This window comes from Agelaius tricolor, unplaced genomic scaffold (assembly GCF_023055355.1).
Source record: "Agelaius tricolor isolate 1412-34295 unplaced genomic scaffold, bAgeTri1.0.p SCAF_7, whole genome shotgun sequence".
Classification (NCBI taxonomy): Eukaryota; Metazoa; Chordata; class Aves; order Passeriformes; family Icteridae; genus Agelaius; species Agelaius tricolor.
In genome coordinates this window covers 9,590,096-9,607,494 of record NW_027269267.1, presented here as the reverse complement: position 1 = coordinate 9,607,494, position 17,399 = coordinate 9,590,096, and the positions used below count along the sequence as shown (strand labels likewise).

The 17,399-nt window shown below is 34.9% G+C and overlaps 1 protein-coding gene across 1 annotated transcript in view; it reads right to left on the bottom strand.

Moving 5' to 3' along the window:
• Positions 1-17,399, bottom strand: part of CFAP47 (cilia and flagella associated protein 47) — a 263,505-nt gene that overhangs the window by 232,672 nt on the left and 13,434 nt on the right. Inside the window, exons 10-21 of the mRNA XM_071430336.1 lie at positions 16,620-16,833; positions 16,091-16,243; positions 15,244-15,433; positions 15,043-15,139; positions 13,590-13,806; positions 12,690-12,934; positions 11,616-11,746; positions 10,363-10,485; positions 8,869-9,000; positions 7,526-7,603; positions 6,828-6,972; positions 5,183-5,277 (exon numbers count right to left, since the gene is read on the bottom strand). Coding sequence (XP_071286437.1) covers positions 5,183-5,277; positions 6,828-6,972; positions 7,526-7,603; positions 8,869-9,000; positions 10,363-10,485; positions 11,616-11,746; positions 12,690-12,934; positions 13,590-13,806; positions 15,043-15,139; positions 15,244-15,433; positions 16,091-16,243; positions 16,620-16,833 — 1,820 coding nt within the window. The remainder of the gene's footprint in view (positions 1-5,182; positions 5,278-6,827; positions 6,973-7,525; positions 7,604-8,868; positions 9,001-10,362; positions 10,486-11,615; positions 11,747-12,689; positions 12,935-13,589; positions 13,807-15,042; positions 15,140-15,243; positions 15,434-16,090; positions 16,244-16,619; positions 16,834-17,399) is intronic.

The following is a 17,399-nucleotide window of genomic DNA, read 5'->3' as shown; positions in this document are numbered from 1 at the left end:
AATACTTTATAGTTACTTATCTATTGAGATATTTTGCTGAAGCTGCATTTAACTTCACACACTAGAGAACATGGGAAGGGCAGGAGGGAAGCAGCCTAGAGGGAGTTCTTTCACAAACACCCCTGTTTGTTAATATCATTATAGGAAAAATTTTTCCTGTCCTGATGTACACTGATTATGCACATTGGTTGGAAAGGAGGAATCATCAACAAAGTCAGCGTTTTAGAATCAAAGTAATTCAAAAGCTTTAAAAAGACAGGTGAGACAAAGGAGCTTTTTGTTGTGTGTTCACATGGAACACCTCCAAATAATGCCAGAAAAAGGATGCTGGTCAGGCTGCCACCAGAAGTTAGCTCTTCAAATAAAAATAACAATCTTGGAAACTTTTATTCAGATGGCATCTTAAAATACGTTCAATTTTTTTTCCACTAGAATTAATAAATAAATAGAAGCTGTTGGTCATAAAGAATCTGTGAGATTAAGAAATCTCTGCTACCAAAACTCATTTGAATTTATGAAATAGGTTTGATATGAACAGTTTGGTAGCTCTGAGCTCAAAACTGGGGAGCAAACATGGCTGAATGGCTTCCTGCCTTGGCCCTAAATACCTGGTATAGGACAAGAAATAAAAGAGGGAAAAGCCACCCCATCAAACATTACAAGTAAAATAGTTTTTACATAAAATTCATGGATCAAAAATAAACTGGAGTACAGCTGTCAGGTGGCAATCTGAGAGTAGAAAAAAAAGTATTGTTATTTTCAAAAAACACTTTCAAAGCAGTTACTTCATCTCTATCTTTACTAAGTATTCCCAGGCAATAGTAAATCTTAGAAAGAATAAAATCTATTTCTCTAATTATAATTCTAATAGAGCATGTATTCTCAAGGTTGAATAAAAATTTTGCTAATTTAGAAATCATATAGCTTGTTTAGCACAAAGAATATGTGACATCTCTCTAAAATTACAGTGTTTCCTTTCACAGTACAACTTCCAAGAGAATTGCACATAAATCAATAAGCTAATTTATTACTTAGAATTACATTAAAACATCTGTAAAAGATAATAATACTCTTGTATTTATCACATAATACCATGCAGATTGTTCAAGTATCTTGAAGCATTTGTGAAAAGGTTGATCTTAAATTTTCTTTATTTGTACCTCTAATACACAAATTCAGCAGGGATAGAAGAAGGCAAAATGCAATGTACATTAGAAAAAATCAGTTTGATTCAAATTTAAACCTAACTGCAAAGCCAAGAGTTTATATCTTGCAATTGAATCCAATAGACACTCCCAGCCTTCCTACAAATTTAAATGAGCTTTTCCTTAAGATATACTGAAAGCTTTCATTCCTCCTGTTTTATATCACAGAAAAGCAGCTTCCACAATGAATAATGCAACTGCTGTTCAAAGCCATCATTCAAAGCACTGCAATAAAATTAAATCTTTCCTTTGTTTATGGTCAGAGATGATGCAGCAACAATACCCTGTAATTCCACAGCTGCAGTTTTTCCATCGAATTCCCTTCTTACACGACAAATCTGTTCTTTCATTAGAAAAAGGGAAAAGAAAAGTCATTTAACAGGACAAAAAACCCCACCAAAACACCTGTCACCTCCCTACAACAAGCTTAAGCAATAAGCTCTGACAGGTGTGACTTGTTGTATTTATCTCAATCAAAGGCACTCCAAGGCTTCATTATTACCCAGCTGTGTATTTTGTCCTTTTTCCAAGATGCTGGAATTTGTTATTTTCCAGCAGGTTTAAAAAAAATATTTTTAAAAACCTCATTTTGAATCACTACACTCCTGCACTTTGGTTTGCATGCTTTCCCCAGCAGACCCTGCAGGACCTCCGTGAGCAGGGGACAAACACAGACAGACAGACAGACACAGATGATATAGATACAGATATAGATAATAAAGATAGAGATGATATCAAGTCAATACTACTTTCATTGACAGCTCTGACTTCCACAGCCACCAAATACTAAGTTTAAACTCTCTGCAGTGAGGTGCAGAGCCCTGTCACCTCCAACACCTTCAAAGACACTGGAATAACAGCAAGGCACAGCCACACTGTGTCTGAGCAACATCCCAGCCTCATCTATAATGCATGGACTCCATTTTCTCACTTGGAACACTGAAGGAACTGCCTCAACATTTTTTAAGGTTTATTTTTTAAGCATGCCAAGACACTTCATCTCTAAGAGCATTTTTTCATGTCCCATGTATTAATACATATTATATTTTAGTGAGAGCTGTAGCAGCTCTTCAGAGTTCCTATACATGTACTACATTTGTTGATATGAAGGGTTTTTTTTAGTAGAATTCAAGACTGCATTCAAGACTAAATTACTTGCAACCTTACATTAATAATTCAGGTAGCTTTAATAAATTTTTTAAATACATTAAAATAATTTCATGGGGTTTTTATGTTTTTAGCAGTGCTCCTGAATTATTTTTACTTTTCCTAAGCCCTATTATCCACTTTGTTAAAGAAAACATCAGTATAGTGGGTGTTTGTTGGTTTATAGGGTAGTGTTGTCAGTAATGACTACAACAGCAGGAAGTTCTAGTAAAACCAGAAGGCAGAAAAGAATGTGACCTGATGGGATACAGAAGGTTTGCAGCAGCTGGGAGGTAAGCTGGGGAAGAGCAGTTATCAAAAAAACAGAGATGAGATCAGAAACAGCTGTTGCAGTGCACAGGGGCAGGAAATAGCACTTGCAACTGTGAAACCTGAATAGGGGAAGCTCAACACACAGAGATTAAAGATTTGGGGTTTTTTTTTTTTTCAAAACTGGAAAATCAGGAAAGAAATCTGGTGATAAAATAGGGAGTAATGTTTTAAGAAACAGTAACTACTGAGAGTTTCTGATCACAGTAAGAGATGCTGGTACCTCAACCACTTTTTTAACAGAACTGTCTTTGATTAGTATTGTGCATAGCATGAGTTAAATGAAAAAAAAACTACAGCATCCTGGGGGCTACAAATACTTCCAGATGCTGCCTGTAGTCATGCCACCCTGGCTAACTCCATTTTACATCAGTCAGAGCTCAGGAGCCAGCTGTGATGGTGCTGCAACAGCTCACAGGTGCTCACCAAGGGCAAAGGGAGACACAAGGACTCTGAGCACACAAGGAGAAGGGAAACTGAAGTAAAAACATGTAACTAAAGCAACACTTATCAGTTGGCTGTGAGAGGCCCCAAGAAAATTTCCTTTTTGTAGTTTTTATTTCCTCATTCCTGAAGGAAGTTATTTCTGTTTGCCAAAAAATTATTCTTAAGACTTGAAAAACACTTAGACCCAGAGGTTGAAAAATGAAAAATAAAATCTGGAATCAATAGGTACAATATTCTACAGCCTTTTTTGTTTGTTCTGTTTTTAGGGGTTGTTTGTTTGGTTGGGTCTTTTTTTTTGCAAGAACAGTCACAAAACTGATCTTGTCAAATGCAAAAATTGTTTTCCCAAATTTATACCACAACTAAAGCAGACTTCCAACTGGCATAACCTTATCTTCACTTAAGCCAATATAAACCAGTACCAAATGACAGTTGGACATGGCTCATCAATAACAGCAATCCTGAACATCATGCTCAGGAGACAAGCTAAATTAAACATAGAGAGAAAGCTCCTATTTCAGCATTCCTCAGAAATATTATTTTACAGCAGTGGCAGTAGCAACACTACTACTTTTATTCTATCCTGCAACTTGACAAGGAAAGGAAATAGTAATAGAGCTCAAGTGTCACAATGGGAAACAGAGTTCTTCTTTTTTCCATTGCTTACTTTTGGATTTTCTTTCCAAGTGGGATTGTCCCACTTCTTTCTAAACATGGCATCCCACATGGGAAAAGTGTGCAGCTGAAGTGTTATCAGCCCAGATTAGAATAACTGTTTTACTTGTTTTAGTAATAAAAATATTCCTATTGGTATGGTAAGTCTGTGCTCTTAATTCTTGTTCAGCTTGTGGCCTGCAATGCCATACACACAGATTATTCCAAGAGCATTTTCTACTCCTGCATTTCCATTACTTGACCTTCTTACTCAAAGGAAAATACCAGCATTTTCCTTTGCTGAGTTTCTCCAGTTTGATTATAGGTCACTCATGATATTCTGTAGGTACCATTTTGCAAACAATTACATACTTTCCTGACACTTAAAAACATATGACAACTATTCATTTTCCCTTAATTCAAGGTCTGCCATAGTACAGAAGGAATTTTTTTATAAATCTATTGTCTCATATTCTGTCAGGAAAAATTATTTCAGGGTAGTATATGGGCCATAAACTCAATACAATTGCTTCCATGTGTATGCAGAAGAAAATCACAACATTTTCAGACACAGCCTGTAATATACAAATATTATTTGAATGATGCTTTGAACAAAGGAATTCCATTTTATACTGCAGGAGTATGAAATGGAAGGCAGGAGTGGGAGACGTGGGTGGTGGTGGAAAAAGAATACTCCTGACCCTTTCAAGATGCATAATATCTGTTATTCATTTTTAAGGTAAAAGTGCAAATAATGCAATGGATTTATATGCTGTAGAAGTGATCCCCAGCTGATTGTTCTGAAGCTGTTTTACGGTAACATACACAAAGTTTTTGCAGTTCATTGTTCTCCAAATATGTGGAAACCCCAAACCTCCAATTTCCAAAGCATTTTTCTGTGGGGTTGGATTTAAAATTCACTTGAGTACTCTCTATTGACAGTTACTGCCAATAAAATGCTAATTTTCAGACATAACAGTAACTTAAAGTCTCATATCTTCAATTTTTTCCACTCAAATAGGAACTTTTCCAATCTTTATGACATATAAAACTCATGTACATTTGCAGTTTCTTGGGTCATCTGGGAATACAGGCGAGAACAGCTGCAAAAAGAAGGTGGCTGCTGGTTGGTTGAATGATTTCATGAATGTGTGGTATGACATTTCAGTGTTAGTTTACACCATTTTTAATCCATTGAGGAAGTGTGTTTTCTTTGTGTATGCAAACACTTAAAGGTATAAAAAGGTTATTTAAGAACTTGTTTACTTAAGAACTGCATTGCTAATTATAAAACTATTGCAGAGACTAAAATATTCATCTAAAGTCTCTATTCTACCATCACAGAAATTTTACAGAGCATGATTTTAATTAACTCAATCACCACTGTTCCATAAACCTACCTTTTTTGGTGTCAAGGTCAGGAAGCATTTCAAAGATGACCCTTCCTTTAGGTAAACTGTGTAGAGATAAGGCTTTGAACGGGAACGGTCAATTGCTGCCAAACAAAATTCACAATCAAATTACAGATGTTACTGCATGAAATATCAACTTTATAATAGCTGCAGCATTTCAAAGTGATTTCCAATATCAAGTATCTACATATTTGCATGGTAAGCATTTCTCACAAAGTTACAATGGAATATAGGACCTCTCATAAGGATTCTGAAGGTAATTTTGGGCAGTATTATTCACCAGAAATTTTCATGGAAGTTATTCATTTGGGAAAACACAATATTTCAGACCAAAAAAAAACCCAAACAATATTGTCCTTTACCTTTGAATAAAAGTGTTAAGCTAAAATACTTAATTACATAATAAACTAGTACTACAGGGATAAAAATAGTTGGCTGAAATTGGTTTGTTTTGTTGGGTTTTTTTTCTAATTACTTTTAGGCATAATCTACATTTCCAGTAAGGCTTGCTTCCTTTTTCATGTTCAATTTTAAGGCACGGGCAGAAGCACAGGTTTTCCAGCAAAGGTAATATTCCTCCAAGATCAGTATCCATCATGGAACACCAGGAGTATTCACCGTCTGAGTACTGAACCTGACTGGATGTCACATGAGTGGTTTCAAGCACAAACTCTGATCATGTGCAGTGAGTCTGATCCCATGCTGGCTGCCTGCCTGTTGTAAAGAGCCTTACAGCTCTTTTGGAAGTTAAGATCACTGACTAGAAGCCCTCACCTCTTCTTCCATTTTAAGCACACCACATGGTAAGAAAACCCCTCTAATTTTGGAAGATCTTTTTTTGCATCATCCATAAATGCATCATTCAACATTAAGATACAACTTTATGTTGTATAAATTTTATAATACTGTCTTGCAAAAGAATGAGTCATAATTTCCTGAGTTTGCAGCTTTGCTTGTAAGGCCTCTTGTCTCTGTAGAATTCTCTTGTGAATAATGATGGAAACATTCAAGGAGATGCCATGACTGAAGTAGGAAAGCCATGAGCAACAATGTGCAGGATAAGAATCTGCACTTGTTCTACCAAGCAAAAAAGAATTCATTTCTACTCCTGCCCCAATAACTTCCTGAGCTGAGTATTCATGCAGAACAGAGGCCCTGTCATTAACCTGCAGACACCCTGTCCCTTTGGGAAAAAGAAAAAACCCTTACACTGGTGATGAAATGATCAAAGGGTAAATATTGTCCAAAAAGCAGGTATTATTCACTGAATAGGAAATTAATACAATTGTTTGGCTTTGTTTGTTTGGGTTTCTTAATACTTTATTTTAACTGGTGAGAGGGTATTCATTTTTTTTAATTATACCTTACCAACTCTGGGGAGGAAAAATTGCAGAAAAAAAAAAGATCTACAGGCAACCTGACATTCTGCAGATATTTATTTTTTGTCAAATGTCATCTTATAGGCAAACCAAAATGTCTCCTCTTAATTTATATTAAGCAGCACTTCTAAAATAATTGCTTTAGGTTTTGTTATATCAGAACATTTGGCTACCAGAAATGGTCTGCCAGATTTTCTCTCAGCATTATTCATTCCTATATGTAATGAAAATTCTGCTATAGCAAAAGCAAATACCTGAATTGTCTTCAGCATACAATTTAAAATCCTTATGGTCAATAAAATCAAACTGCACTCTAGTACAAGATTGTCCTTTGTTCTGCAGCAAAAATGGAATTGATTTTGTAGAGCCAACATAAACACCTTGATATTCAAATATTCCCTGTAAGTTTAAAGAAGAAAAATGGGTCAAAGCACTGTGAAGTCAAGTTTATAACTGAATAGAATGTGAAAAAATACAATTGTGTAAGAGTCACAATTTATAACACAATAACAGTGTTGGTTAATCAATAGTCTCACATAACTCTTATCTATAAAATCTTTCCAGGACACAAACTAGAAGAGTTTAGAATTTAATATCAAGTCCAGTTACACATCAGAAAAGTTTTAATCATTCAGTAAACAGATCAGTAACTTACTTTTCCCTTTATTGCATTTTTTGCTATAACCACCTTAAGAAATATTCTCCCTTTTAACATACTCATTCCAGATTGCCAAATTCAAAAACCAAAGCTGTCAGCTATCATTTAGTGTAATTGTTATATGTAAATTTGGGTTTTAATAGCTTTTCCTAATTTCATCACTTTCATCATTTTCTTGGGATGTTAGTTTAGGAAGAAATTAAAAATATGAAGTAGAGAGGAGCCACTTTGACATCTACATAAAGCAAAATACTTAACCAGTCTTACCAATTGCTACAATTTCTTCACACTTACCACATCAATGCCTATTTCAGTGATCTCTGAAAATCCACTGATCCTAAGTGTGAGTTCTGCTGCATTCCTCACTGCTACCTAAGTGAAGGGACAACACTGGGACTGTGGAAAAGGTCATCTTAACATAACTATCTTACCAAATCTCTTATAATTACATGAAAAAAAAGTTTAACAAAAAAAAAAACCAAAACCCAACCCTCCCCCACAGATCAAAATGGATAGAGTCACTATAAATTGCACTGAAAATATGAAAATAACTCTGTCTTTATAATATAATGCATTTTTGCTGCAGAAATATTAAGAGATAAAATAAATGCCTTCATTTTCTAGAACATATATATACAGATTCCAGTGACATGTGGCTCCAAATCATGCCTTTGTGGCATACCTCATCTGGGACAGACATAGCTAGCTAGATAGATACAGTTGTTAATTAAAAATCCAGAACAAAAAAAAAACAAAAAAAAAAAAAGAAAGAAACATAAAAAAACCAACCCAAAGTTGTAAGAAAGACCAGTGACCAGTCTTTGCCAAATATGCAGACAAAAGTAATATCACAGGAGGCTGTGTTACTAGAATGAGTATTTTTTTTTAAACAGGAAAAATCTGTCTTCAGCAGCTGTAAGGATTGGAATGTGTATCACAACACACATTGCTTGACAGAGGTGCTGGTACAAGGTACACACTATTTGTCTGGGGAATATTAAATCTGTTGTAAAATGGAAAAAATAAATGAATACTAGATTTAACAAGCACAATATATGTAGCCCCAGAATATGGTGAATCCAGGATCAGTCAGAAATGGTAGCAAAATTCAGGCCCTTGATAGCATCTTTCTTTCCCAATTTCACTTATCTCAGGAAGCAGGCATGCCGAAAACAAAATATGTGTTACAGGCTTTTTGCACACCTACTATCAAAGTAACTCTACTAGTAGAACCATCTCTGAGAAAAGCACAAAAAGAAGTCAAGAAATTTAAAATATTTGAGTATTCCAATCTTGCCTCTCTATAGATTACAGAAACTGCAGGTATATCTACATAATCTCATAAAGAATAACCACCCATTACTTCCAACAGCTTGTCAGTGGCATAATATGAATCAGCTCAAACTGAGAGGCTGCTTTGATATTTCTGAGCAGGACTGAGACAAAAAAAAAAAAAAAAAAACCAAAAAAACGAGAAGAAGTTACAGCACTAATGATCTGCTGCAAGAAAACCTTATTCTTCTTATTCTTAAAAAGCATAAGGACACTGGAAATAAAATCCAAAAGATGCATGAACATTCACACATAAACACACAGGATAACACTCAAAAGCCAAAGCTCTTCCCATTTTGAAATACCTCCACTTTTTTGTCAAAACTCATGTGTGCCTTTGGAGTGAAAGAGATTTTTAAATCAACAAAGCCTCCCACAGGTATCACTCCTTCAGAGGGTGTGATTTTCATTCCAGGCAGTGGGTTGGAGTCAAGAACCTTCACAAACACAAACAAGAAACATACTGAAAAAGGTGTTTGCATTCATTTGTTTTGGTTGTTGTTGTTTTATTTATACCAACGTATCTATCATAAAGCTTTTTATATTCTTACAAGGAGAACCTTCATAGCATATAATGCTAACTTGGACATAGAAGTTTGGGAGAAAATGCAAGTAAAACAAAGTTAAGTAACAGATTTCTTAACATAAATGTCAGTTTCTACTGTGAAATAATTCTTTCCATCAATTGGAAACTTGGAGTTCTGAGTTTTGGGTTGTTTTCACTAAGTTTTCAAAATTAAGATTTGCTACCTAGGAAGTCTTCTAAATATTTTATAAACCATTTTTTTCAGTGACAATTAAATTCACCACTTCTTTTTTGACATTCACAGGACACAGAACCCCAATTCTGTATAGCTCAGTGATAATATTAGAAGCAAATACTCAGTTTACCCACAGTTAGAAGACAAAAAGGAATTTCTTCTCTTCTAATGCACTCCTAACAGATAGCTTTTTAAAGGATATCTACACAAGTGACAGTGACCAAGACCAACCAGCTATGTCTTGGCTTAAAAGTAACTCTGGAAGCTAAAAAGGCTGAGTATGTTTGTTTGTGCTACTGGCTATGCTGATTTTATTCTTTCAGGCCCAGCCTCCAACACTATGGTACTATTTGTTATTTAATGCTCAGCTGATAAAAGAGAAATCTGGTACAAATAAAAAACAAGTTTTTCAGTATTGTAATAATGCAGTAACAAAAACTCTGAGGATCTTAATGAACATTATTTTCCTTCACTAAATGCAGCATTTACTCTATGACCAGCAAAACTAATGAGGTTAGGTTCCCTACTAATTTGTGTATTATGTCTTTACCCACTCTGGCATCCATCTTATCCCTTCTTCAATTCATTGCAGAGCCCTTCTTGCCCCTGGATGTTGGTTTAGCAAAGTCACCCCATGTGCTGTGACTGCTCTGGGTCCCTGCATGCACTGACTGGGCAGCAAGGGTGGGATGAGCAGCCTCAATGCAGAAAAACATCCAATAAATGCTTTTCCATAGGGTAGCCCAGTATGGGACTCTACCCTCACCCGTGGCTCTCAGGAAACTGCCAGAATCATTTAGGCCATCACTACTTTGCTTGTCTTTTGTCCCATCTACCATCAGTGCAAATTTGACAGAGGGACAGAATTCCTATTTACATCAATCTTTTTTCTCCAGAAAATGTCACAAAAACCTTAATAGGTTCATATTTAATAACTGAAAAAAAAAAAAAAAAACCCATAACATGATCTGGTAAAATTAATTCCCTTCTGCTCCCCAACCCAAGGAATTAAACATGCTAGAAATAATTTTCTCTTACTTGGAAGTATGCATGGTTGTATCCTGTGTTTAGAATAGAGGCTGTCTTACAAGTAGTGAAACCAATTGGACTGTGAGCAAAGGAGATACTTTGAGCCACAAACTGAACTCTAGTAGTACCAAACTATTAAAAAAAGAGAGACAGATAAAACAAGCAAACCATATAACATATTCCTAAGTACAAATAAATAATTCAGCCTAATTTTTTTACCAATAATGAGCTAATATAGTTGTGCAAATACATAAATTGGAAGTATTCAAATAGGAAAACACAGCTTAAGTGTGAGAGAAGATTTACTCAATGTACTAAACTTGTCTATATTCAAATTGAACAGACTCAACCCTACAGATATTTGTGGACTAATTTCAAGACCAATAAAAATATTTTAATTTAACAGCACAAACTTCATTAACTCCAAATGTGTGATCAGGACCAGATATTTCAGAGATATTAACAGCAGTAGAATTTTAAATATTCTAATTTACACACATCCTGGTTTACACGTGGCAAACTTCCAAGACTTCAAAAGAAGAGGAAGAAAAGAAAAATAGTTACTGGGGAAAAACAACCAAAAATGAAAATGGGCTCATCAAAAGAAAGGAAGAAGTTTTCTTGGCTCCCAGTAAAAGTTCTAGAACAGGTAGCCAGTAGTAGAGGAAAAAAAAAAATTAGTGGGGAAAAAAAAAAAAAAAAGAAAAACTCTTTCTCTCTTTCTTCTTCATACTCCCTGGTATGCAATATAAGACAATACATAACTAACCAAAGCTGAATGTCACTGTTTAAAAGACTACCCAGAACACTGCTTCTCAAATACCATCTTCAAATAATAACACAAAATTAAATTAGGAGTCTGTTGTTACCTTGAAACTCTGAAACATACTTCCCACGCACACCTAGATTTTTATTCCTTTAATAAATAATATATATATTAAAAAACTGCTGTATCACCTCTTGACATTTGTTTAGTCATATTAGGCAAGCAAAATAACTAGACCATAATCTATAAGGACCACCAAGCTGTGATGCCAAAGGTAGAATATCATCAAAAGCAAAGAAAAGTTAAATTGTCTTTGCCTTGCCTTTTCCATCATGTCTTTGGAGCATACTCTTTAGTTAAACATGTTAAGTAAAAACTATATGAAATTAAAATAGTCTAATAAAAAAATAGATTATAATAGAGATATTTAAAGGTATTACTTGTTTAAAGAAATCCACACATTTTTCTTCTCTAAAGCTGTCCCATGAAGTGTTACCTTTGCAGAACATTTCAAGTTAACTGAATTTCCTTTGCGCACATGCAAGGTGAATTGTCCTGTTTCTGGAGTGCTGAACCCTGGATGCCAAACAACTTCACACTCCACATCACTGTAGGGCTCCACAAACCCTAAATATATGTACATAATTTAGATGTTACAGCATACACATGGACAACTGTTAAAATACATTGTAGAATTAGAAATACCATAGGCACATAAAAATGAAATGACCTTCTATTACTGAATGTAAGCCTACATTTCTTAGGTGTTGAACAGTCTGATGAATTAAGTAAAATTAGGTCTTGGATTTTCATGAGCATTGCAAAATCTATTTGTTAGTAACCTGCAGTGAAACACTCAAAGTTTACTGGTATTTTTAGCCATTAATTACTCTAATATTCAAGACTGAAAAGAAAAAAAAAAAGAACAGACTATCTTTCTTGCAGAATAGCAACTTGGGGAAAGACCATATGCACTTTTTTGCTTGCAACTGAGTCTGAATTTGTATTAGCAGAAATATCTATTCTCAAGAATCAGAGCACACTAATTCCAATAGAGTCAGCAGTTTGTTCTTTAATAATGGAGCTCCAACATACCCCTGCAGAATATTATTTTGCAAAGAGAAGAATGTAAAAGCTATACACACATCTAACAAATACTGATCCATGATGCAAACACAGACTAATTCCTGACTAAATTCCATTTATATTACTTAAACTTCATCAACTTTTAGCAGCTTCATTCATGCTTTTGGAAAATTTCCTATCCTGATCAGCTGTATGATGTTGCTGCCCCACTCTTGAAATGTCAGCAATCTGTGCTGAGAAAAATGTTTACACAAGCACTGCTGGCTGGTCATGGAGGCAGGGAGCTGGACTGAGCTTGCATTCAGGGCAGGGCTTACACAGAGAATGCTGCTGTGGTGCTAAGCTGTGACCTGATACTGCTTTTGGGACACACTGATATTGACAGAAATCTAAAAATATAGTTTGTAGCATCAGCTAAATGTTAGTCTTATTTAATACTGTTGACACACAAGAGACATACACACACTGTATTTGCATAGCATACCTCTGGTTGGCTGTATAGTAAATGCAGGTTTGCTATCTCCAGCTACAGGTCTCCAAATAAAGCCAGCAGGTTGGTTTCTGGGATTGCATACCCTCACAGTTCTTCTAAACTCTGTCCCTGCTAGGCAGCCAGAAACAGGACTCAAAATCACTTCCCTTCTAGACAGCTGAAGTTCAATAGGCTTTGCATGTGCAACTACCAGCACATGTCCAATGTGTTTGTTGTTTATTTTGTAACTGAAAGAGCTGTAACACAAAAAATATTTATCTCTCAATATTTTTATGCATTTGCTCTGTTACATTCAGAGTAAAATTTACCTGAAATATAACCACTAGCAAGAAAATACTTAGCAATTGAGTGTGGACACAAGACTGACAAGAGAAAAGTTTGCAGTTGTTTTGCATACTATTTAAATCAGAAGTGAAGATCATCCTAAAGGATGATGAGTCTCACACAATCATTTTAACATTAGAAAACATAGAGTTCATACCAGCAGACTAGAGAACAGGTTTTTTTATACATTTTCCCATGATTTGCATCAAAAGACCTGAGCATGGATGCAAGTGATGGAATTCTAGGCTGGAAAGAGAACAGTATTTTCCATAAAAATTTCTCTTAGCAAATACACCATAATAACCAACTTTTTCCCCTGATGCACATATAAAAGGCTTTTCACAGGACAGATTTTTGTTTGTTCTGTAAAATCAAAAACAATAAACAGTATTCTACTAGGAAAACTTTGCAACATAAAACTGCATTGATTATTGCAACGTCACCATAGATGAGTGTACACCATTAAGAATTATCATGACAACCTTTAAAATCAGCCAGGTGATTTTTTAAAAAAATTTACTATTGCCAAGAAAATGTGTAAATCAAGACAAATATAAAAAGCCTTACTTTTTAAACATTCCAGCATTGATTGTCTCAAACACAACTGGAATATGGGTTTTTGTAAGAGGAGGCACCACCTGAGACAATGGAGATGTCTCCTGCAATTCTGCAACTTCAATCTCAATTTGTATCCAAATATGAACTGACAAATTATTGATGATGTGCAGCTCTTTGGTTGTTGTAGAATACACACAAACATCACCAAAATCTATAGTAGAAGGACCTGAATTATATGAGAAATAAGATCCTCAACATTAAAAGGTAAAAGCTAATGTAAGGAAACATAACTACTAAATACTATGACCAAACACTATAGTTCTTCAAATTACAAACTTAGTCAGCTAAAAAAATCCTGTGGTAGAACAAATTATCACTAAAATGTGGAAGTAAATACCATCCATGTTCTGTGAGTGTTTTCAGCAGTACAAGCCAAAAGCCAGCGACATTTATTTTTTAATTGTGCTTTTTTTAGTCAACTGGTAAAACAGGAAATCAATGTGCTCACAGCTAACAGGACTATTAATAACCATAGATACTTCTTTTTGTTAAGCAGATATTTAAAAGTACAAATTGCCACCAATTCACTGAAAGTTTATGTAAGCAACCTGTTGGTTTGCTCCCTGATGTGCAACCATTTGGTTTGATAATTCATGTCATGTGATGGTTACAGAATTACTTCACTTTCTAGTTTACTGCTATTACTAGTTTTTAGGCTGGTCTATTAACTTGAGTGCTCATGGCACTAATAAAACCTCTCACAAAACTCTCAGTACTTTTTGTATTATATGGTGTTTATATTGCTCTTCCTTTCCCCAAGTACACCAAGTTACACAGCTACACTATTCAAGTTCTGGCTTGATTGAAAATTTTAAAAAGCCCAGGAAGAACTGAAAATTCTCTTTTTGCTGCAAAAAAATTTTACTGCAGAAAAGCTGACTTAAAAATAGACCTGTAGCAGTAACAGATGTTGTTAATAAGTCACTAAGAGGTTTTAGAAGGTGTTACTCCTCATCACAGAACATTATCCTGAAATTATTTTGATGGAGAATCTTGAAGTTTCAGTTTTTGGGTGCATCAATCTTCACTGTTAATTCTCAGAAATATTCTGAGCACTTCCATGAATCTTGCTGATATTAATGCAGGTCCAGGTACTACCCACTAACAAGGCCTAAGGGGATAAGCAGCTCTCACACTATGCTGTGGTGATTTCTCTGTAAGAGGTCGTGATATGAGCAGCCTTCAAAGGAAACTCTTCTTTTACATGTTGATACCTAATCATATCTCAGTATTTGCTGAGAATTACAAAGCTTTAGTGAAATACTACTGTAGGTCTCAAGCTGCCTACCAAATTAAACTGTTTTCTGTTTAGGGTGAACAACTATAATCATAAAATGTGTTACTACACATATGTGCTTTTACAACAACTATATGCATTTAGCAACCAAATTAAAAATCTTACCAATGAATATTTGATGAAGCTGTTTGTGTGTCAAAGTTAGGCTACAATCTTCCTTCTCCTGGGCAGAAGATGGCATAGGACTAAGCCAGCTCCAAACCTGTGATAAGTACAAGACACTTCCTCAGAGCAGGATCAAAATTCTGATTATTTCTTATATGGTAAGCACATTATGCTCACATCCTACTCAAGCATTTAACTTACTCCTTTGTTTGTAGATTTAGAAACAATTGCTGCCAGGTTTCGACTAGTTAACATGCAATTGTCATCTAAAGGAAGCATTTCAGGCTGTGGTTTCTCCATGGGAAAATCTGTGATTGAGATGTTTGGTGACTTAAGACCTTCAGCTGGTTTAATGCCTAAGCTCACAGGATTGTTATAAATATAAAACCGCCTACAGGGAAGGAAAAAAAAAAGAATCTAAAAGTTTGAGCATTCCATGATCTACACATTAAATTATTTAATATTTTTAAACAAAACAATTAATATTTTAAGTAGGAATATTTCATTATTTAAAAAAACCCTCAAGCACAGAAAATACCTTGAAAATACTTCTATTATTTTGGGTTTTATTGTAAAATAAGTCTAGAGGACCAGTCAGATTACAGGATTCCATCTGCTTCAGTGCACACAATATACAAAAATTCACAAATTGAATCTGTCATTTGGAGTGAGCTACAAATCCTAGTTGGAAATACATATTTATTATATAAAGAGAATCCAAAACAATCAATGTTATGTTTTTTCCTATTAACCATAACCAAGTATTCTCAAAACTTGACACTTTAATTTATGCTCACTTTAGGCTTAATTTCAAGTGCCTTGCCTCTATCCCTGCATTTCACCCAGGAAGTGATCTCCATGTGTCTAAATACTTGAAAAAAAAACAGGTTTTGAATGCATTATAAAAGAAAGTCCCAATATCATAAGCATATTGTCATGGGACAAATTTAAGCATATGATCAGTGCCATCCAGTTAATTCTGCACGTATATTCACATATTTTGTGTATGAGCCTAAAGTATTTATTTACCCTTTAAACCAAGTCTTACCTAGCAGCCTCTCTCTCTAAACGACGCTGTCTCAAATGGGAAATGAAGCGTACATACTGTTTCTTATTTTCCTCTCTTAACAGTCGTTCAGTGTCAGTATAAGCAAATTCTGGGTCTACATAATTATATCTCTCAGTCTTTGTGAAAATAGTCCTAAATATTTCAAGAGAATTGTAGTTTCATTACACATGTATAACGATACTGGGTCTTGCTAGAATGAAAACATAATTGATTTTGATATTTATATATTTCATTTCAAACAGTCTTTTTATCCCAGCTGATTATTAATATTTGACTTTGTAAAGGCAACCATAAAAATGAAATATTGCAAGTGTAATAGCTACATTTATAGTTTCACATAAGAAAACTCAATAAATTTATGAGCAAGAGACTCAATAATGCAATGAATTTTAAAGTACTTTCAGCCTGAAAAAAACCCAGTGAACTGTCAAATGAGTAACCAGTCTTGATCTGCTATATGATATATATAAATGTGTGGGTTTAAATATTAGATTCACACAATTTTTACCTGTACTTTTTATTCCATTCACTAGGCCTAAGGCTGGCTGCACGATCATTAGGAAAGGCTATAAGTGCGTCATCCTCACGATTCCTGTTTTTCCGGTGAGTATGGATTTGTGTTCGGATTGATTTAAGGATTGCCACAGGTGCTGTATCACTGAGCTGTCCTCTGCCACGAACTACATACTGTCCAGTTTCATTGGAAATCAAGGGTGTTAGACCTTAAAATTCAAATAAAACAGACTTGAACTATTATTTTCTAAACAAAATTCAAAGTCTTGGAAAATATATCTAATTTACAATGGTCTACCCAGCAGCACAACAGTCAGTGACCCGTCCCACAGTGTTTTCCTCAGAAAAGAGGAAAGAAGCCATTCACATCATGCCAAGAGCCAACTGTTTCCTTTGACCTGGGTCACAGAAACAAAAACCAGAGCTCAAACCAGCTGTGTCCAGCTGTGATGCTATGTGTTGCACAGACACATCATCAGACACCCAGAGCTGCCTGTCACAACACCAATCACACAGTCTTAAAGCTTTTCTTAAGGGCTACAAACAGAGGCATGAATTTTGACAAAACCTCCCAAGCTAGATCTACTAAAAAGATCAGATTTCTTTCTATCTAGTTTTAAAAAAGCAAATATAAATGAACATTAAAGAGAAAACTATGGCAGAAATGAGGTCAAACTTCAACTGCCCTTTCCTCCCTCACCTGCAAAAAAAAAAAAAAAAAAAAAAAAAAATTTTTTTACCCACTTTAGCCTTACTTTAATCCACCAACAAAAAA